This window comes from Branchiostoma belcheri, unplaced genomic scaffold (assembly GCF_001625305.1).
Source record: "Branchiostoma belcheri isolate BF01 breed outbred unplaced genomic scaffold, Haploidv18h27 scaffold1, whole genome shotgun sequence".
Taxonomy (NCBI): Eukaryota; Metazoa; Chordata; class Leptocardii; order Amphioxiformes; family Branchiostomatidae; genus Branchiostoma; species Branchiostoma belcheri.
The window spans coordinates 2,910,561-2,934,309 of NW_017802379.1; the positions used below are offsets into that span (position 1 = coordinate 2,910,561).

General features: G+C 40.0%; 2 protein-coding genes across 4 annotated transcripts in view; one reads left to right on the plus strand and one right to left on the minus strand.

Moving 5' to 3' along the window:
• The window catches only part of LOC109464726 (serine/threonine-protein kinase Chk2-like), a 145,298-nt gene that overhangs the window by 40,135 nt on the left and 81,414 nt on the right, over nt 1–23,749 (plus strand). The window lies entirely within an intron of this gene.
• The window catches only part of LOC109464705 (leucine-rich repeat-containing protein 4C-like), a 71,655-nt gene continuing 53,512 nt past the window's right edge, over nt 5,607–23,749 (minus strand). For all 3 annotated transcript variants that reach the window (XM_019761778.1, XM_019761786.1, XM_019761770.1), the window contains exons 2-3: nt 8,243–10,966; nt 5,607–6,815 (exon numbers count right to left, since the gene is read on the minus strand). In XM_019761778.1, the coding sequence (XP_019617337.1) occupies nt 6,778–6,815; nt 8,243–10,550 (2,346 nt within the window). In that variant the 5' untranslated portion in view covers nt 10,551–10,966 and the 3' untranslated portion in view covers nt 5,607–6,777. The remainder of the gene's footprint in view (nt 6,816–8,242; nt 10,967–23,749) is intronic.

Genomic DNA, 23,749 nt, shown 5'->3' on the forward strand with positions numbered 1-23,749 from the left:
ATATCTTTTTCTTTGCTGTTTAACAAGATATATATGGCCTTAATGACAAAGAAAAGGTTGCATTCTTCTTGTTATCAGTGTTATGACATTAAGATTGCATTGAAATGACATCTCTATAAAAACCTTCCACAACTGACTGACCCAAACTGGTGGGGGTTGGGCAACAGAAATGTCAAATGCATTCCTCTAACTCGTGTTCCTTTCTCAACTTTACCCTTTTCAGGCTGAAATGCCTTAGAACCACTGAGTCAATGCAATGTGGCTTAGATCCATTTATTGCAAACCAACATCAATAGACTATATTAATGCAGGATACAAAGTGTCCATCAAAACATAAAATGTCTTAACGTGCAAAGGAATATTTGATCCATAATCATTAGGAATTGAGAAAGAACAAAAGATGATAAAACAGAAATTACTGCAAATACCTACAGTATATATGCTGTATTTTACAGAATCGTATGGTCATGAATTGAATTTATACAAAAGAAAAGCTCTCATACATAAACAGCACAGAAATCAGCACCAAGGAAAGAGTCATAATGCTTTCGTGGCTTGTAGCTTTGTAGAATGTCATTACTTATGCCAGCCAATGTGAAGGAAAGAATAAAGCAACAACATCTCACGGTTCAGCACCAAGGAAAGATACCAACATGTGTACTCTACAGCCAGTTACAAAAGAAAGGATGAAATAAAATGATTACAATAGCAAGTTAACCACAACTTGTGTTACTAGGAATGAAACTTACACTACAGGGATTGCAGAATTCTTGTGGTAAAATTGAAGCAGTTATCTGTCTGAAGTATCTGGCTAACCCTCCTTTCCTATCAGTACTATGGCCACAATGCAATTACACCTAACTTTTCCACCCCAGTGCTTTTGGCTTGCATACCCTGCAGCAATGTGGTACCAGAAATGAAGCCAGTACATCTTGTTGCCCAATATTAACCGCAGAGAGGTCGCTGACTTCACCAATTGTTACGCCTGGATGGGTGACAGAATGTTAGGTTTTGCCAGTGAAATCTGACTTCTTCAGATTTACACCAGCAATTATACAAGCTTCTGTTATGCTTGAACACATAGCATGGTTGATACTCCCTTTCCAGATAGAACAGTGTAATATATCTCACAATGAGAATAGAACTGAATGTAGATTAAATTTGCTTTTGTTCCACAGGAACTGTTTTATTTATTTGTAATTTTTTTTGTCTTTGTCAGATTAGGAACACAGCTCTCCTTTTTCTATGTTAAAAGAATAATATTGCAAATCATTGCTGTGCTGTATAAAATCCTCTATGTAGATGTCTGTGTTAGTGTTAAAGTATATTTTGATTGCTGACCTTGGGAGTATAATTTTAGTTCAAATATTCAATCCTTTGACATGTAAAGTACGAGAGGTCCTGGATTGATAACTATTAATGTGTTATTGAACCTCCGTAACACAGAATTCAGTCTCTCATATTTCATGTATGACCTTTTGGAACTGTTAGTGCCTTTTGTATATTAGATAACAATGTGTTAACCTTGAATAGAAGGTAAAAGAATTGTGCATGTAATTGTAATGTACAGTTTGATGAATGTGTGTTGCACCTATTTTTGTTCTTTTGACTGAGTACAGTGCCGCTTCAATCTTTGAAAGCTTCTATGTCCCAATCAATAATCTCTTAGAGCCATTTTGGGAAAATCGACAAAAGGGAGTGGAGAGAGGAGACACTCTAGGAACACACCCACAACTAGAAGATGTCTAATTGCGTACTGATGACTATTTTTCCTTTTCCCCCATTTCCCATGGCCTGTCAACAGAGGCGCCACCCTCCCCAGTAGATTTACCTCAGACGGGTCTCAACAAGCCAAAGAATGGAGCCATGCAGACTCCTTTAACAGCGGTTGAAGTGCTCAGCCATCAGTTTTATATCCCTCTATTTGCTGTGCATATGATATCCCCCAAGATCCATTAGGTAAAGACATAGAAATTCAAATGGATCAAAGTTGCGGCTCATTAGGAATACATCGTTGATTCTCAAGGTCAGAAAACCCATTTCCCGCCCACTAATTACCTCTTGGTTGGAGAGACAGACGGTTGTTACATTTCAGGGATTACATTTTCGACGTCACTGAAATCAAACGACTTATTCATGTTCCTTCAAGACTTATCTAAAATGGATGCTGGGGCCACACCATCTTGATTTTATGTGTGGCAGCTGCGTATACTTTGAATTTGACCTGTTTTCCAACAAAAAACAACATAGCCGTGGACTTCAGATGATGGTCCCATTTTAGTAAGAAAATGCTGCAAATTAAAAAAATACCCAAATGGACAACTGGTTTAAGAGAAATACTTCCATAACAATTTTTGTCATCCGTTTATCTTTATTTTAGATGGTTGGGCATCTTTTTTATGCCAACTCAGCTTTTTGCACACTGATACCATGAAACCCAGTAACTGTGTGCATATCCTACCTATGATGTTGTCATTAGTGAACAGTAATTGCCTTCGACTGAAGGCTATGCCTTCGGAGAAGGTTATGAAATCGGGTTTGCACTGTTTGGCAGATTAGGCACGATAACTCTTGAAGGCAAGGTCCGAGGTTCACGATTTTTGGCAGGCAGGTTGATTTAGGGGTGGCCATTGTCCAGGCAAAAAATGGGATTCGTGGGGGGTTCCTAAGTCACTGTAGTTGACCTTGGTTTTTGGTGTTTTTTCCTTGTCATCAAGATATCTCGAGAATCCTTAAATGGATGTTCATTATTTTTAGTGGGCAAGTTACCGTTGAAAATGCCGAGGTCAAGTTCAAAGATGGGCCCCGTGGGGGTTTCTATGTCACTGCAGTTGACCTTTGTTTTTTGTGTTTTTTCTTGTCATCAAGATAACTCGAGAATCTTTAGATGGATGTTCATGTTTTTAGTGGCAAGTTACCATTGACAATACCAAGGTCAAGTTCGGATATGGGCTTCGTGGGGGTCCCACGTCATTGAATTAGAAAGTACTGCAGCGAAACTTCTGGTTTTTAAATCTCGCGATATGAACGTGCTAGGGTCATGATTTTTAGATGGTAGGTAGCTCTTGTGCTCAGAAAGAAGTGCCGTAAGTTTGGGCCCCGTAGCAGCTTGTTTGGGAAATACAGAGGCATTTGTTTGAAAATGTTTGAAGTAGGATAGCTCAAGAACCGGTTGACGGATTGTTGTTATTTTTGGTATCTCGGTAGCTTAAGTGATGCTTGACCTAATTTGCAGAATATTTTGCTAATGACGATTCAGTTACATAATTAAAGACAGAAGTCTATATATTTGCTGGGTTCTGTGATTAAACAATTAAAATGGTGGCATATGTAATCAAGAGGAAAAAATTTTCATTATGTAAATTGTGAGTAATTAATAGAGAAATCTATATGTCATGCGTAGTCTGTGTGTTGATATAATAGAACAATTTGTATTCCCTTTATAAGTATAGGCAAAGGTTTTGTCCTTGTATATAGGACAGTGTAGTCAGGGTTAAGTAGGTTATGGTAACAAAATGACAGCAAGGGTTTAGAGTTGTTTGTTGAAATAATAGTAATCCTGAAGTGTTCTTTTAAGAAGCGAAGCTACCCTGGAAAAAGCAAGGTAGTAATGTATATTACAAATATGTATAATGAAAAGTGTTTGAAAGAACATAACAAGTGCCTGTTAAACTTTTTGTAATTAGTGGACCATGAGACAGCATTCGAAGTGCACGGTTTTTACTATATGGTAAGTTTAACATGACTAGTTATGCGTTTGGTTTTAAAAGTTGTACGATAGTTGAGCCACTTTAAAGAAGTATTTGTCGTCTGGTTTGTTTTTAGCACAAAACTAGATAGGAAGGTCTCTGTTCATTCTATGTAGTAGGTATAGATAGTGTGAACTAGATTCAGGTAAAAACAACACTGGCAGCGTGTAGAGTTTGTTGAAACAACAGCACCCGTGAAGTGTCCTTATAACAAGAGTCTTAATATATTTGTTCAGGCAACAGGCCTGACAAGTTAGTACTGTATATCAAAATAGATGCTAGTTATGACACTTTCTTGGGCGCTTTTAAAATCATATCCAGTTGGTTATAAGTAACTGTTATTTTGCATATCTTATTACTTGGATGTTTAACCATTACCACCACATTCTGTGTGATTTCTATATGCTTGTCAGTGAATTCACCAATGATTACATTAGTTGCTTTAGAATAAGAACTTCAAGGTTTTTGGCCCCTGACTCACTAAAACATTACCTCTTTGTTTCACAAACCACCAGCCTTTTAGCCTGACTCTTTCATCAGATCTCTTAAAGAAACTATGGGTTGTTTTTAAGGGCAAAGGGCAGATCCACGTGACACATCTGGTACACTGACTGTCTATCACATGGGCACCGTTCAATATAACATCGGGGGTGGGTGGGGTGGTAATGCACACATGTCTGTGAATAATATAACATCCATATCATGGTACTATATTGTGCAAGGCATTCATTAAGATGACACATAAAATACGGGGCAAGTATTCGGTTTCCAATTACACAAAAGCAAGTTGAAGTGGTGGAAAAGTTACATAGTCAGCAAGTAAAACAGGCCCTCAGCACTACATTAATTTCCATATGAGAACAGACTGAGGGCTTAATTGTCAACTTCATATGTAACTTCGTGAAGAATTTATCAATTCTTTCAATTATGTCCTGCAGGCCCAATTGTAACCTCAGTCCTGAAGTTCCAGTCCCTACCATACTGCATATTAACCCATTACGCGGTCGGTTGAGGCCGTTTGAGGTAACGGTTGAGGTATTTAGGCATACCGTTAAGTCCTGCAGTCCCGGTCCTATTCATGTTTCAGTCCTGCAGTCCCGGGTGCTATTTATCACTGTACTAACTTATAAATATCATCAATAACAACAATAAACATCTACACAAAAATACTACCATATACAAACAAAAACACCCACCTAAACAATATCACACAGTCGAAGGCATGAGCCCTACGAACTCTAGTTGCTACTGTAATTGAGTGGTTTTGCCATCTGTGTGGAGCCACTGATTTAATTAGCAACAGACAGGACCTAAACAAGGTGACAGTAATGCATCTGGGCAGGTATCTTGTTTTTTCACCATCCTTGGAGGTTAAAGTGTTCATACATTAATTCTAATTCTACGATCAAATATTTTGTATCTTGATTGTATGATAAGTATATGATAAGTACAAATTTGTGCATTGATGCTTAGGAGAAAGTTCTGGATTCAATCAGTTCCACTATTTTGATTCTGAACGACAAAAATGCATTTACGTAATCCAATGACTGGTTAAATCAGATTTCGATTGATAGGTTGAGATGGTATGCACAAGATAAAGATTTCCAGAGACAAGTGTGCCTTGATGAATTCCTTACTCAGAGGCTGAGCGTGCTTTGACCTTAGAAAGAGTCAAAAGTGAAACTTGATTCAGTTTTAAATACAACTTTATTCTCAAAATCTGCTAATGTTCTAGAGACCCCTTTTAGCCTAATGTATTAAATTTTATAAGGGTTTGAATATAGCATACATCAGGAGTGCTATTTTACTGACGACTTGACAGAAATAAGGTTCTCATGATCCTCAGTTCTACCTTGGCTCTACAAAAGTCTTACAACCTTTTACTATTCTGTGTACAGGGTCCTATTCCCAACCACTGGTGGTGACCGATAACTCTCCCAAATAGAATCCAACAGGATATGGGGGCTGAAATCAGCCTGGAGATCTCACTTCCTGTTTGGGGAGAGACCCGTGGCGGGGGAAATTGGGAGAGCTGTCGGCTACCTTTGAGGTTTTGACACCAGGTGCGCCGACGGGCGCGGGAATGGGGCTGATCAATGTCCAGGGTGCATTGGGAAAATTGGTTGGCATTCAGGGAGGCCTGCCAAATGGGCCCCAATCAGCTCCGTCCATCACTCGGCAGCGTATCTGAAGATCTCATGCATCTGTCGTGTCCGTTTATTTGATTGGGACTTCTTACTTATGTCCGGGAATGGAAAACCATGACATTCACTACATACACCCTGCATACAGGGTGTTTGGGGCTGCTTTGCTGTAGCTCTCCATATAGAAATGATATTTCATGTAAAAATCAATGGTAAATTTATGAAGTGAATCTTCCATGTTAATAATTAACCTGGCTTTGTTGTCATATTCGAATAACCTAACTTTCAGCAACAGTAGAGATACATTGCTTTTACTGCATATTCATGCTGCTCTTGAAAATGGCTGTTCGTCGAGCATATTTATGCCTAGTATTGTCTTTGCATACTAATGAGGGCGTGCCTCTGGCAACTTCCATCCATCAGTACACAGCATCCAGAGACTAATTCCTTGCTCTGCATATTAAATGATTGAGCCACATGAGCAATATCTTAGGGATAGCTGCTTTAATTGAGGCTGAAATGACAGTGATTTATCACACGTTCTACCAGCATTTAGACCATATGAGATGGAACTATCAGGGCAGAAATACGTATGGCACATAACTCCATTCCATGCAAACTCCATTACCTTATGTAAATAATGTTCGTTTTCGACTAATGAAAAAGTACCCATGTACCTTATTCAGCAATAATTTTCTTCTGTCATGCTATCTTTAGCTCCATCCTGTCGATGAAAAATGTTATTTTCCCCTCTCCGCTCATGTGTTTAAAATCTGCTAATGAAGATAATGTCCCCTCTGATGATTCCATGTGGTTACGATTTAATATTTCAGGTAGGAGCCGCAGCAGACCTTCTGGGGTGGAAGACAGCAGACAGTCTTGTCTCAGAACATACATTTGGCATTTGGCACTCTCCACTCGTCTGGAATGCAATAAAGGAAATCCATATTTCCCAACTGTGCGCCATTCCCAACGTATCCGTCCCAGCGAATATATCAGCCCCTCTTACAGCTCTAACCATGCAGGATATGCAATAACCTAGATGATGCGTAGTGACAAAGCTCTCATCACTGCCTGCAGTCAATGTATGATTCTGTCTCTTTTATTAGGAACAATTTTTCAAATTCTTCATATATAGCTTTTTACTCTCATTACTCCTATGCACAGGTGGAAGTAAATGGCTTATGCCAAATACCCTAGTCGTTGCCATATTGAACAACCCCAAAATGGAGGCAGATGAGGACCAATATTGCTACCCATAGCAGATTTCTAAGTCACCTCCAGTTGATCTTTATCCCTGGCGGAATTATTCATAAGATACAAGGAGAATTTCAACGTGCATTTCTGGCACAACAACACGGCAGTTAAGTGCATGAAATGGTACTTGAAGGATTGAAATTCAAAGAGCTTCTGAAGGAACCATGCTTCTAATAGCTGTGAGAAAAGGTAGAATACATGCTCGTGCAGTTACAAGGGTTGCTGTCTGCCTGATCTATTGTGATGTGAATAACTTTGTACTTTGTATCAAAAGAGACTTAAACAAGGCTTAAGGGTTAGTGTTACAGGGACTAAGCAAGGCAGAGTGAATAAGGTGTGATTTTGGCTATAGCAGTGCCTTTGCATCAAAAGCTGACATGACCAACAACAGTGGAGCTTTCATTATAACATGGCCTCCATTGATAGTCATAAAAATCGAGTACTATAACTAGTATAGATATCTACATGTTTGAAAACAAAGAATTTTACATCTCTCTCTCCCAATATATTTTTCCTTCTCAAGTTTTTAGCTTATCAGTTTTGCTTGTATATAACTAACCTACAGTGGAAGAGAAGCATTTTTTTTTGGATGGAGGACTGAGGTGCACTGAGTAATATACTCAAACATACACTTACCTCACAAACAATAAGTACCCACTCGCAGAAACAACAACATCATTTTTCATTACCCAATATATGGCATCTCATTGATATACAACAGGAAAAATGGTTTGTTTTAACATTATTAGATTTCAGATTTGTGTGGCTTTCTTACTTTCAAAGATGGCACATATAAAGCTGCAACAGTTTTCTGACAGTAACATCTTTCAGGTATTGTTTTAGAGAAGACTCTCGAAAAGATAAAACAGGAAGATCAGATATTTCATAAGGGTATTTATCTGTTTAGAGGTAAGTGTATAACTTTATACTATCCTACCCCAACATAGCTATTTTACATAGTCTACCCGAGAGAGTTTTAAGGCCTCACAGTGTTTCTTCATAGTCAACTTCTTTCTCTTCTTTTTTTTTTAAACAACTACTACTACATGTTTTACCTATGCTAGACAACAGTGTGATGAGACTGTGGTATACCTCCATTTGCAAGTTCGGAGTTGACTGGAATCGTCATGTACAAGTCCTTGGATGATCCGTTGAAGTCCGTCATTGGGATTGAATAGGGCTGGTTACACGTGGCAGTTCTGGAATTGTTGGCTAGTATCACTCGGTGGTTTTCGTGTGGTTGTGTCACAGCACACGCCTGTTGGTGCTGGCGCCGTCGGCGTCTCCAAGAGCAGTATGCAGCAATGACTATGATGAGGAAGATGGCTATCCCAAGGGATATGTTAACTACAAGGAGGGTGTAGTACGGAGATGGAGGGTTGTTTGTGGGGCTGGCATTGAGGGAGGGGGAAGGACTTACTGTAGTGGCGGAAAAGTTTGCAGGGAGAGGGGGAGGAGAGCTCCATCTGGAGGTGGTACAGGGCCAGAAGGGGGAGTTTGGATCTAAGGTTGTGGAAGGTCCTGCGTTAGGGTCCATAGGCACAGGGGTGGATATTGTGGTTGATGGGTTTGGTGTAGCTGTAGTGGTAGGGGAGACTGTGGTTATTGTGTCACGCACCTGGATCAAAATCGTGGCAGAGTCGTTTCCAGATATGTTTTCCACATAGCACGTGTAGTTTCCCGAATCGCCATAGCTGGCGTTGGTGATGGCCAATGAGTTGTCGTACTGTACAAAGACGCGGGAAAAGTACGATCCTGCCTGCAGAATAGCACCGTCAGGAGTCGTCCAATTGGTGGTTATATTGCCCTCCCCAGTGGCGTTACATACAAGCGACATGTTCTGACCAACCAACACGCTCTGACTTGGGGTGTTGTACGTGATTGTTGCCGGGCACGAGAAGTCCTCCACACGCAAACTGTACATTGCACGTCCGGCAACCCTGGGGGGAGCCCTACAGGTAAGTTCGTACTTCAAATTGTAATGCTGATACGAGGAGTTGTCCGTCATCTGCTTCAACCAGCGCAAGTTGCAATCACATGTCCAGGGGTTGCCAGAGAGGTAGAGAAAGTTTAGTTTGTCCAGTCCTTTGAAAATCCCATTTGGAAGGTTGATCAGACTGCATTTTTGTAGATCAAGCAGCTCGAGGTTAATCAAACCGAGGAAAACTCCGGGGACCAGACATATCAGCTTTTTGTTATTCTCCAAGTACAAGTTCTTCAAGTTAGAGAGCCCAAGGAATGCGTATCTGTCAATAAACGTCAGGTTTGTGAGATTGTTGAGATGAAGTGTTTGCAGGTTGTTCATTTGTAAGAAAGCATAGTTTTGGATGTACTCGATGGGATTTCTATCTACAATAAGTTCTCTCAAGTTTGGGGCGTTTTGAAGTGCTTTGGATGGGATGGAGTTGAATTTATTGTTGCTCAAGTCCAAAGTGCGCACACTAAACTGGAACACCTTATCAGGAACGTCCGACAAAAGGTTCCCACTGAGTGATACTGTCAAGGATTGCGCATTCTGAAGGTTTCGGAAAGCTCCACGCCTGATACTCGTAATCCTGTTGTTAGTTAAGCTCAGATGGAACAAGCAACTCATATCAGGAAACGCATTACGCCGAATGGAGGTAATTTGGTTGGAGCTAAGTTGCAGGTTACAGGTACGCTTTGGTAACTTTTCCGGGATCCGCGTTATTCTGTTGTTCTGTAGATAGATGGTTATGTCCGACTCAAGTCCTTCAAAGCTACTTTTGTAAGTATATGCCAACTGGTTGTTATCAAGGGTTAAAATACCTAGGTTGCGAAGCCCCTTGAATGCTCCAATAGGAAGTTCAGTTAGGTTGTTATAGCTCAAATGTAAGTAGTAGAGAACACCCAAATCCATGAATACTCCCCCCTTTATGCTTGACGTGTTCAGCTGACATGCATTAAGGGATAGGGTCCGTAGCTTGTACAGCCCATTGAATATATCTCGTATGTTCAGTCCAGGATTGTTATCCAAGTATAGCTCTGTAAGGTTGGGAGGCATTCGCTCCTTGATATCACCGATGCAATTGAACGATAGGTCCAAGTTTCTCAGCTTACCCAATCCACTGAGTGCTCCAACAGAAACATTCCGTATCAGGTTTTGGTGAAGGTCCAGCCTCCGGAGGTTTGGCAGACTTGAAAATGTATTTGGCGGAATAACTTCAATTCGATTTCTGTCCAAGAAGAGGGTAGTAGTGGTGTTGTCAATACCAGATGGCACCCTGGTTAGATCCCTTTTCCGGCACTCTACCACATTACCATCATTTGTATCCGTGTAGCATCTGCATTTGCTCGGACACCCTGTGGCTCCAGGCCTAGCCAGTGACAGCAATAGGACAAGGAGCATTGCCTGTTGCTTCTCTGCTGGTAATCCCCACATTGCGATGAGAGTGGTAACCTTGATTCACATCCCTGACTCTAAATGCGCTCTCTGCATCAGCACACACCATGATACGTAACGCGGTAAGAACGAGGCCCGACAGGCCGTGGCCACCTCATCACTGCAGTGCCAACGCTGAGGCAGGGAATTCCGTGGAATTTGTCCGTGGCGAGTGCAGATCCCTCCTGCCATGCCGCGTCGGAGAGACAAGGTCAATTAGTTGGCTGGCTTCTCGTCGATCGAAAGAGGTCATCTGCTGCTGACACAACCCGAAATAAATGCCCTGGCCAGCGTCCCATGAGGGCGGAGCCAGCAGAAGGTGTACGGAGTCGGAATGATTTTCTGGGAAAGAGCTCAACTGCTGCAGAGTCCAGTCAATGGGAAGATGGATCAGCAATGGTCCATATTCAGTGTGTCTGTGGGTGGAAAAAAAAACAACGTCAGGAACCTGTGTCAGATGAGTATCAGTGCAGACAGCTGATGAAGCAAGTTTTTAACGTAAAGGAACAACCATATTTCAGTAGTACCTTTGACCTATCCCAGTCCACCGCAAGTAGGGCCTATGACAGGAGTGAATTATGACGTGCTGCCAACAGTTGACACTGCTCAAATTAAAGGTCCAATCAAGTATGGTTAATATATGGCCTCGGTCACCGCATTTAGATTCCAAGCCATCCTCGGCGGTAGGGCAGGGGGCATTCGAATATTTGCTCTGTGTTCAATATTCCCAAGATAGGTTCTGGCCACCCTTGTCACCTCAGACATTTCCGTGGATAGAGGTATTGATGCGGAGGTATCTACCCAAGCAACGGTTTTATGGTGGGCGTAATTCCTGCCGGCATATTGAGACCAAATTGGATTTTGGTCAAATGAAATCATGGCCGCAAGATTGAATCTTCATGTTTAGAGAACATGCTCCAGAATTTTTAAATAAATTAGTAGGCAATTATGGAGGGCAGAAAAGTGGCAAGCATGGCCAAATGGGGGATTAAAGGATAGAATGCATAATTTTCAAGCCAGGATCACCCTGAACACCATTGGGTAGTGATAGATGCCCTACCGGGAAAAATTACAAAGATGTTTTAACCATTCCTGAGGGATTCACATCAATCCTAGCACCTTCAGAGGATTCAGCCTAAGAGCTGTTAGAATGATGGAGCCTAGCCATCGTTTGGCCACTCAGAGGCCCATTGGGATCTCTGAAAATGTTGCGTACAATTGCCACTCCACAGAAGTATGCTAGCCTGCCAAAGTCAATTCAAGTCAGAGATTTTCTCAGACTAATGTTTAAGAATTGACTGCAGGGTGATTTGATTATGATTTGTTTTATCGTATTAGTGATATCTTTGACAGTATGAGGGTTTCTTTAGTTGTGCTTAAATTGTATATTACAAGGGAATTCCTTGGAATAATCATGTAAGAATTAATTGCAGGTTGATTTGATTATATTATTACTAGAATAGATTCTCTGGCTTGAGGTGATATCATGACAGAATGAGAGAATACTTTCCCCATGGAAATTGCACATATTGATGCAAATTCAACTTTCAATTTATTTCTGTTTTTGCCCTCATAAAGGCATAAAAGAATACCACAGTTCCTGTAGGTATAGGGGGATATCATCCTCCCATAGAAATTCCAAAGAGCAGACAATGTCTATGTTACAGTAGGAAATACCTCTTCCATATAGTCCACCACTTTCAACAACTCAGCTGCTTGGATTAGTCTTTGAAAGGCTGCAGCTGTTAATCCTTCTCAAGTCACGCTCATCTTACAATTGCCAAAAATAGCTTGTCACTTCAACGTGTTAAATGTCCAGGCCTGGCAGATATCGATACGCCCTGAGGGACAAGCTTTGGTGGCTTGTACGTGGCCAACATTTTCCTAAGAGCCATGCCTCTCTGCATAAAAATGCTGTCCTTGTCCTGCTACAGCTATGGAAGGAAGCATTCACAGACCCAATAGTGTGAGCATTCTCCACTTGCTATTGATCATGGCCATCATTTTGTACTGTAGGATATGTGAAATGGCATTTGCCTGTGAAGTCCCACATTAGCCACACTACATGTACATGTAAAATGCCAATCACAAAAACACCAACATGTAAATTGAATGCTCTTATCATAATGAAGTTGCATTCAAAACACTGCCCTGCCATTCTAAGTGATACTCATTAAGAATTTAAGCTAGACTTGTATTGATATGGACAGCTAAATTGCAGTAGACACCCAGTGTCGTGGATTGTTACCTGACCATAAACCAGCATTAAGCATCGCACGGTTGTAAGGCTGTACTTTAAGAATTGTACACACTAGAGATGAACTAGGCAAACAGGAAGAAGAGAACTCACCACAACAAGAGCTCCAAAGATAAAAAAGAGCTGCACGCATGTTGTTTCCAATATTCGGGACTTGGTACCCGCTTTGCATATTCAAAGCCCGGCCCAGCTGGGCACTACCTGATTGGTCACTTGATTTGTAAGCAAAGGCCAATTGGTCGGAAGAGCAAGAGGGAAGAATTATAGCAATGCTTTGATTTTCGGACGCTGGAATTCAAAGTATAATTGAACGCATGGCTGAAATGAAGTGCCAATGTTTCAGGCAGGTGCTCCCCACCCAATACACATCACTCAATGTTATTGCACACACAGGGGAATTTCCCAATATTCGCACCTATATATCCCCAACTATTCATTTAGGGCGATAAGATCAAAAAGGGATTATGTGGTGTGCCGCCATGGTGTAACCTAACTTGCGTATTCCCCTTCATTCTGGATACGTCTGCGCAGTCTGCAGATTACATGAATATGATTATGAATCTTAAACGATTCAAGTCTTTGATCTATTTAACAGTTGTTTATTCAGCTTACATGTTTTCCATGCATTGAATACAAAATGTGTTGTTTTCTTTGATCAACTGCTTTTGATCACACAAAAGAAATATGGCAGCCACCTCTTACTTGAGATTTTGAGAATTTGTGCTTCAGCCGCCATTACTATGGTGACTGCAGCACATATACACACCAATGAAAGCTTTCTGGAGTGAGCAGGTGTTGCCAAAGCTAAGTGGTAGTCTCCGTACTAATTTCATTATGCGGCCTCACCCTTGGGCAGAAATTGCTGTCACACCAGAGCCTCCAATTCTATTAGCGACCTACGACCCCGACGTTCCCTCTAGCAGGTGCTGCTGCCTCCGTGCTAGCGCGGCTTCTAACAGGATGGGTAAATGGATTTCAAAAGGAGCAGACCCCTTCCATTGCATTTTCTGGGAAATTTATCACTTTCTGCAGTGTCTTTATTCCTTAATGCCAGTGGAAGAGAAATGCAGTTTTATCTGACCCAATGTTACATTGTCAGTGATACGGGCGCCTGTCCACGTCAGACCCAATATAAGGAGCATAATTCTGCCAAAATTAAGTGCCACAGCTGATGCTTGTGGTATATGTGAGCTGGGTTGTTCTGCAAGCACTCTCCCCCTCTCTTTCTGTTTCCCTCTTGAGACATATCATAGCCCCAACATATCAAGGCGCAAAGTCTTGGGAAGTAAGGAAATTTTGAGGGACTCGTATCTGGAAATAGCCCAGGCTTGTCATCCAGTCTTGCCTGCTCCACTTAAAGCTGATGTTAGCGGGAGATAAATGTAGTCATTTCCTGGGAATGAAGGGTGCGGAGAGGCACTTCCTTCCCCGTGGAAATTTCAGTTGCATAGAGATTCCGTTTTCTCTTAAGTAAAAATATGGCCATTAACTCAACATTTCAGAACCCTCGCAAATGGTCAAAGTTGCAGTGAGCTGCAGTGATAGATTCATGCACACGGGCAAAATGCTCATGGAAGGAGTCCCCTCAGACAAGGCAGACCTCAACGGGCTTACATTTTGCATCTGTTTTTCATGCTTGACAGAAGGAGCCATGCTTACTGTGAAAGGAAGTGTAAGCAGCAGAAGAAAGAGATTGCCATTTTCCTAAGCTCAGTCACCCTGGAAATGAAAATATAGCTGGAGACCATCACAAAGCTCTCCCTCAAAGCACATTTCCTTTCACACATGGTCGGTTGCCTGTTCTTTGCCAATGTCTTGATTTTGCCACCAGTTCTTTTACCATTAATAATGTGAGGAATGAAACAAAAAGACATAACAGTGACTGTGATCAGGTGATCCAAAATAAATTCCAACCCTCACTGCAGCTCCATGTTCAGCACCAAGGACAGCTATGCTGTTGTGTAAATGGCACTATAGTTTACTCTCTTTCTCTCTCTTGTTCCATGGTTTTTGGCAGTATCTAGATTTATTTTATAATGTAATCTTGTTGTCCATGTGCCTATTAATGGTCTACTTACCTTTATTTGTATCATTTTTTGAAAACTTAATGGTAGCGGGAGTACATTCTGAGCAAAGTGAAGATTCTGGAGTCAGAAGATAATATTTCATTGAATGATTTGCGTGTTGCAGCAACAGCTATAAATATGTAATTGGAATAAAATGTGTTTATTTTCCAGGCCTCAGGGGTATTTTATTATGTTCATTTCTCATCCAACTCTAATCAGATTCCTCTGCAAATTGAGGGAAAATGCCTCTGGTGGTGCAGTGTTTCCACTTAATTTTTAATTGGTTTGTTGCCAGGACAGTTCATCATAATGTGCCAGCATCTACCAGTAATTCACCAATGTTTGCAGTCAGTAGATATATTGATGGAACTCTACTATCATTACAACCAATGAGCTATCTATTCTAAGATAATGTACAAATGTACTTGTACTTTTATCTTTTTTATGTTCTCTCTTTTTAGAGTTGATTGCCAACATCTGTTAGTAATATATGGTTATTGTTTTTTAAAGGTTCTCTGACCTTTGCAGAAGATAGCACTGCCCAAAATAATCATAAATCCTTTAGTGTTGAAGTCTTGTTATGTTGATAAAATTGTAGTACATTGGATCGTAGAGAATTTTCTGGCTAACCCAAGTCACTTCTTCACTTTCTCTGTAAGCCAATTATACTTTAATTGCTACCATATCCACAAATGCTACCAGGGGACTGCACGGTATCGGCAGGCTCTAATATTATGCATGGATTGCGTAGACAGAGCCATTAGGATTCCACTGCATGACAGACAATTACAAATGTTGTCCTCACACGTCTAAATGCCTGAGGAATGGTCAGGTGCGCCTTGTAATCTTAAGTGTGGCAGAGTCCCGGGAAGTTTTCCAAATAGTGTTTCCCTCTCAGCGAAAGTCATTTATCAGAATTAATTACTGGCTTGGAGATTTACAAGGCTCATCTGTAATGCATTGTGCACCTCTGGGTTGTTTAGCTTAAAGCCAAGCTTGCTACAGATTATAGGGGTGTCACTGCATACTGTATCAACTCTATGCTAATTTATGATAATACATGAAAAAAGGCTATTTTAGCATCTAACACAGTTATGAACAAGTGTAAATTTACTAACCAGAAATATCAGACATATTGAAGTTAAATTTAGATATGTGAGGATTTGATTAAACAAGCACTACAAAGCAAGAAAGAAAACCACCGTTCTCCATTACATTTGTCCCTCATCTTACAATAAAGTCTTATTTCTAATAGGCTTTCTCTTTTTGTGATCTTAATTCATCCTTTTCTTTTTGATTGAATTACAATCCTCTTATTTCCTGCTAATATGATATCAAGCTTACCAGCAATTTTATATCTGTCATATCTTAGTTATTTTAATTCGCAATGATGAAGCGAATTCCCCTCTTTCCCCAGATTCAAAATGAGATCACCCAGAAAGTGGACCTTAATAGCCCTCACTGCTCTAAACGAAAGCTTTTTTTTTTTCCTTGTCCCCATGTCCGTGCAAGATAAGGCATTCTAATGGCTATTTCATGTTCCTGTATTTCCACTGGCCATATGTTCAAATAGCCCGCCATCGACAGCCGCAATCTTGTAACGTCCGCCCTTAAAACTTAGACCACTTAAGAAACGCATTCAGTTTCTAAGGCTGACCTCTAGAACTCTCCAAGCAAGTGAAATGGCTTTCTAACATGGAGGAAAATATGGCAGGAGTGATAGTTGTTCAAGAGGGGAAGTAACATTGTGCAGATTTGATAATAATATTATGTCACAATTTTCTACCTCATCCTGTATGCTGCAATTAATGTTTTTTTTCTTTTGAAATATCAAGGCTTGCACTCACTGTAATATTTTCGAACTATAAGCTACAAACTATAAGATCTTTTTTAAATAATGAATTGGAGAGGGATTGCATGTGATTTTAGACTTCAGCATCATCCTTTCAAAGAACCCATCCTCCTTCCCTTTCTTTGAGAAGCCTTACAATGAATAATTCTTTTAGGTTTTAATCTGGAATGTCATGGGCAGACAGCAATACCTATAGCGATGGTAAAAGTGAATACCACATAAGATCTGCTGCCGTGTCAATACCTCCTGGCTAAGGTACAAGTGGCTGCCCCTTTGGGTGCCCCTATGGTATAATGATTCACCCTTTTGCATCAGGTTGGACGTTTTCCGCTATCTTCTCCGTCATCTCAACTATGCTAACCGCCTGCTCACATATCAGTGGCATACTGATAAGGTTTTTTTCCAAACCATGTTGCCCAAGGGCAGATAGACTGGCAGATAAGCATATCGTTAAGACTTCTTTGCATCTTTGAATGGAGCCAAGTTGCAGGCTTATGTGTCTTTTTCCCTGTTGGCTTCTTGAACTCTATCAGGCATGTTGCCCCAAAGTTGAAACTCTGCAGAATAATGTTACCACTTCAGTAGATTTTGGCAGAATAGGAAGGTTTGAAGGTAGCATTTTCACCCAGTGAGTTTACGGTTGAAAAGATGTAGACAGCCTTTGAAGGCTTGAGGCTAAGGGTCACCCCACAAGTTCATTATTTTCATGTCTGAGTTGTACAGCGGAAATAAAAGACTACAACAGTTTACTAAAGGAATTGAAAAAGACATTGATTGCAAACTTAAAGGTAAATTAAAATATTAGTAACATTTATCATGAATTTTATAAAAGTTATGAAAGTTATAATCATAATAATAAAATACGGTAGACAATTTTGAATGGCTGTAGAATATGTTAAAAAGTAACAAGAAATAAATTGGTGTTCGTATTCTTTATCGTTGATGATTGATAATGTTTTGCCCAAAGATAGAATTAATAATGTTATTATCAGGTAGGTGATTGAATTGATTAGATAAAGAGTATGAATTTCAAGAGCATCTAAGGACACTGCTCTCAGGTTTAGTTAGTGTCTATTCAAGCCACATGCATAATCTGGTATAGAGACTATTATTCATCACTGTAGTCATTTTAAAGATATGGAATTATATTATTTGCATCCATTAATTTCAAAATTCATTACTTTGCGATTGCTTCCGAGTCATCCAAGTCAGATAGCTTCATTAACAAAATGAGGGTAAATTTGAGATTGCCAATAAAAAAGCCATTAAATAAATTCAATTCCCCAAAATAACTAAAGATTAAATGTAAGTCATTAATTCTATGCTCATGTTTTGCCATATACGAGTACTGATATCTGTTCCTACTGGGCCAGGACTGTGGTATATCAAGCTGAATAATGTAGGGTTAAACTCATAGATGACAGTAACATTTACTTTGCATAACATCTGTGCTCCATGGTCATTGTAAATTCTCTTAATCCAATTCCCACGTATTTGTTTATGTTTCTGAGAAATTAGGTTGAAAGAAAAGCCCCAAGCTGCCAAATAAATTTCAGATCTTGGTCGTAAGGGATTTAGCAACACCTTCAGAATACATGAAAATATTAGAGAAACTTATTCTTATTGATATGTCAAGGTTATGAAAGCATACAGAGTATGATGTTGCATACTTAATCGTTGCTCTGCATACAGTTTTACTGCCATAAACTTCACATCAAATTTATGGCAATGCTATAAAACGGGCCATTAAATGGGGTTTGAGCCCAGAGAAAAGTTGCAATGGAATTTTCACATGAACATGTTGATTGTTAGTGAGGCATGGTGTTGGCGGCAGCAAGACTACCCTAGGGTTAAGTTAATAGTGTAGTGGAAAGGACTGATGGTCTCTTAGTTCCACCTCATGGTTGCGTTATGAGAAAGAGTGACGTAAAAAGTCGTACTTTCCGCCATTACATGTACATCACATGAAAAAAAATCTTTCTTTCTAAATTTCAATAAATCTTTTAGGTTTCTTTATTACAGTGTGGGAAAGTTCTGCAGACAAGATTTCAGTTTCATTAGTTCTGACATCAATGTGTGGAAGATGGATGATATTGTTTTTCAGCCAACAGAACTGTGGAGAGTATATAATCAATGAAGAGGAAGAGCAAAGCAGTAAAGAATGGCAAGAATAGACTGGTCCTCTGTCTAGTCTAATCTATTTGTCCACATTTGGGTTTAATTTCTGTTGAACTCAAAGCTTAGTTCTTGAGATTAAGCTTCAAATTATATAGCTAATGCACTCTGATCCTAAGCCCTTCACCAATTGTTTCAGTTAAAATTACATGTACCTCAAGAAATGTAAATCTGTTGTGCTTGAGGCTATTTTGACTGTATTAATATTCTGACTTCAACAATATACACCTTTCATAGGATACTGCAGCCAACAATAATGTTCATCATTATGCACTCCGATAACATTTACATAAATTTGCACCATATATAATTATATTTCAGTCACTCTATTGTGAGGTTCACAAGACTAGAATACACAAAGATTATAATTGCATCACGAGCGGTAGAAGCCTGTCCTTAATACGTCAGCCCTCTCTTGATGGGGTAGGATATTGATGATGTATATGTTTATACGACATGTTTATTGTGACCACAGGTTGAGAAAATTACAAGGACTGATGGGTAACACAGTTATTACTTGTTCATTAATGGCAAATCATGCTCCTGTAGGAAGTAGATATGCTATCAACAGCCTCCACTTTCTGGTGATTTATACTGACTTTCTATCCGTTTGTGCCAGTGATTTAAAGATGTCTTGAAGAGAACAACGGATTGAAAATTGTATTATCCTAACTTTCTGGGCAACAGTATCTGGTGCTTCAATTATGGTGATGAACCTATTCAATTGCTTTCTTCTGAGAGAGGCCTTCTTGAAGATTCCAGTCAAAGGACAAAAAATGTTTCAGGCACAACAACTGACACAGTTGAATATTACATGTTCCATCTCATCAATAGACATAAGTGTACTGTATGGCTTCCAGTATTGAATTTCAGTGATAGTTTTGGTTGACGTACAAAACAGGTAGGTCCCTTTCAGAAATTCAAAATAATGTTTATTCTTGTTTAAACTCTTAATCTGTTTGGGTTTCTTAACATGTATCAGGTGTTATATCTGTGTTGTTTTGAAGGTAGGAGCATAGAACGTCCTTGAAATGCAAAACATCCAACTCGGACGGATAGGGAGATGCCATGGTGGTTTCCATTTAGATCTCCTTGTCGCCATCTGGGGCTTAGTTCTGGCGTACAATCCAATTAGGTAGGCTCTGATCAAATAAAAGAGAGCTACATTGCACTGTTTGACCCTGCTAACCACTGAATTACCTTTAGTATGTACTGTTCTCTTGTATAGAAAGGTCAGAAGCTACATACAAACTCATGAGGGACACTGGTGATATCTAAGAAAAACAAACTTGGCAAACATGGTGGAAGGATGTTTGAATGTCATGTGAAACNCAAATACCATACCGTACAATCAGGAACTTCTATCGTCATGTACAAATTCCAGAGGAGCAGTGAAAAGGTCCTTTATTATTTGGTTTGGTTCATGAATGATTGTCACCCTTAAAGAAAAACACAGCCGACAATGAAGTGTGAATGACGGAAAATTTTAGGAAATTATGCAGATAATGACAAATGCCTCTCTCTATACATCCCTGTAGAGTTCCCTTTACTTAATACCCTTACTTCAAGATACATCAAGCAAGGAGAAGTGCACCTAAACCCACTGCTTGTTGAGTAGGCAAAGCCCTAGAGTTAAACACATTTTACATGGCCTTGAAAATGAAGATAACAAGTAAATGTAATCCTGGTACATCCTGTCTGAGTTATGGCGGCGAGAATAATAGCAGGAATTTCCAGTAGCTCCCAGGGGTGGATGAAATTGTGCTTCCATGATTCTGATCAGTAATTAATGGGGATGACATTTGCTAGGAAATGCAAAATGGTTCCCTCTGCAATGAGTGTTTGCATCAAAATGCCTGTTTATGATATAAGGTTTTTTAAGGTCATCCTGTTGAATACATAGCATATTTGGTACCCATGATTTGATCTGCAAAAGTCAAAATGGTAACATTTTTTTCTTGATTCACTACAAAGATCATAACTGTTACAGTTTTATCCTGCCCAAAAGACCACAACACTTAGAAAGCTTTGTCATACAAAGTTTTATGATAATTCAGTATGATCATTGTTGAGATAGCAAGGAAAGGAAAGGAAACAGCAATGAAAGTATTCCAGAGTTTCAGTGTACAGAAAGATAGCAATCTTGAATCACTTTTATTTTTATACATTTGTTTCGTTCACCTTTTCATATGATTCCCAAGATTTACTTAAACTAAGGTGATTGTTGTTCCAGACCTTTACGACGTCATTTATGAAAAATAGGTTTAGGCAATGCAGCACTGTTGCCAAAATAGGCTGAGTCATCAATTTAAAATTTACTTAACCTTTAACCTTTAACTTGTTACCATCCACCATCCTCCTTATATTCCTCCACAAGTACCCCAGCACTGTTAACACCTTAATAACCTGTTGGGCTGTGCCAAAGTGAAAAAAGGGATTCCTTTTCACCCTTTCTGGGTTGTCCGTGACATCTTCCAGGATCGAAGCTCCCCTCCCAGTAATCCAGCTATCGATAATGTTCGTCCGAAGGATTAGGGTGGTGTGTGCTGCATCAAGACTGCCCTTGGGGAAAGGGTAGACCATGCTCTCCTGACCTTTTGGCTAAAACCACTTGATTCGGCCCCAAATCCTCACATGAGATATACCCTGGCCAAGTCTATCTTCACGATAGCAGGTGTCACCTACGAGTACAATGCTTTGCAAATATTCCTTACATTTTTTTTTTACATTTGCATTTGGTCTTTGTATCACTTTTGGTATACTCCACAATATAAGCCATTAACTGTTAGCCCTTTTACAGATTTATCCAAGTTGAAAAACTGCTTGTTTTCTTTGAATATCAATCTTTAACAGTGGTATTAAAGATTGTGGTAAAGTATTGTTTGAGTCATAATTGTATCAGTTACAAGTAAAAAAAAACTTTATAGTGTTCTGTTTATTACTCACTCGTTATGTAACTGATACTTTTATGACATAGGATCATGTTCTTAGCTTTAGTGCTATAAATGAAAGTCAATTTCTAGTTCATTATCTTCACTTCAATGTACCAAAAAAAAGGTTAACGTGTTTTTTAGATTTTGTCAGAGCTCTTTGGTGAAGACTTGGTTGGAGATGTCCCTACTTATTTTTGAGGGATTGAGGGGTAAAAGATGAGTATGATTAAGTGGGTATCATATCATCCCAATATTCTTAGCACTGAAATTAACTGTATACCAATGATGGAAACAGAGAAATAAGAATTGGAATCTTGGTCCAAATGTAGAAGCAAATTTTGTTAATATCTGAAGATGGAGCAGGAAATTAGTTTGAGTTTCCTTCACACCAATTGTTAAAAAATTGCCTAAGGTCTGTATATTAAATGGAACCATTCTGTAGGGACCACCCTCCTGTGATGTCAAGAATCATATGTTTGTGATTTGTGATATTTGTCCTTGATATTTTGTTAAAGGCATAAGCTATATAGGCCAACTGACTTGTAAGTGCTCTGTCATATATGTCAGCGCCCACAAGGGTCAGCTTCAAGATAGAGGTGCACGTAATGACCTTATTACTTGGGGAAGAAAACCAATTACAGATTCAGCTGCATGAAACAAAATAATCAGTCATTATAATGTGGATTTGCTACCGTATAATACTCAATGTACAAGAGACAGAATGTCTGTTGATACTGTTGTTTGAAGATTTTTTGGCTTAAAGTTTAAAGGCACTATCTGCTACTGCTGTTAGAGCAATGTCAAGGGTATGCCTTACTGTAAGCCTGGCATTACTTTATGGTGTGTTTTGCCCCTGTCTCACCATGAATGGTACACCCGCATCTACATCTTTTTGATTGTGCAGCACAACTGTGATTATTGGAAGCTGGGGCCTGACCCATCTAGTAACAACACAACAAATCTCCCCAGTTTGCCCGATGGCACCTGCATAAAGGGGTGGATTTCATCCCTGTGCTGATCATTCGGTTCGGTCTCATTTAGCGCTTGTTGCTGTTCATGTCTCCCGTGGGGACTTCTCTGAACCCTGGAATTGTAAATCTGCGGATGTGGCAGCATTACGTTGTTGTGGATAGGAGGGGATGGACAGCTGTGGAGAATCCGTCATCTTCAAAGGAACGTAAATCGCGAGCGACTGTGTGGCCTGGCCGATTGATTTGAGCAATGGCTGTCTCCAGTGAAAATGTGGAGTGGCACAAGGAATCCATCACGAAGGGGCCGTAATTACACAACAAAAGCGCCTGCAGCGGTGTGTGATTGCATGCCAAAGGGGCAGCCAGAATTTAGGGGATCTTCCTGTACAATTTACCAATCTTGACATTTAAGCCAATGCAGCTCTTTGTTGAATGACTCAATAAAACAAGCCTTTTGTAACGAAAGGGTCTGGTCTATAAAATGTCATTGACAAAGCATGCATACAAGTGCAAGGTGGGTGTTTGCCCTGTGGATTTTTACTAAAGCTAAAAGCCTTCTCAGTAATCTCCCCATTTTTGCAGCAGAGGCAGGAAATGCAGCTATCAGGTGTGGGTTTGTTTGCACATACTTGACTCTGCTGCCATAGTGCCCCCCCCCCTTAGTGACGTCTTGTAATCCGGACTGTCACATTCTCCACGTCCACCCATCTACAAGCCAGGCAAGACATATGTACACAGACTCATGCCCAGGCCATTTTCCAGCCTTGCCATCAAGCAGCCTGGTGTACGGTGTTGACGGCATCTCGCATTTCAATTGCTTACAAAACAGTCTCATTTGTTCCCTAACCTGCATCACAAACGCATTTGTCACCAGCTCAGGACCATCCATCACAACACCTGACTTATCCAAGTATCATTACTGATTATCCCATGTATGAATTATTA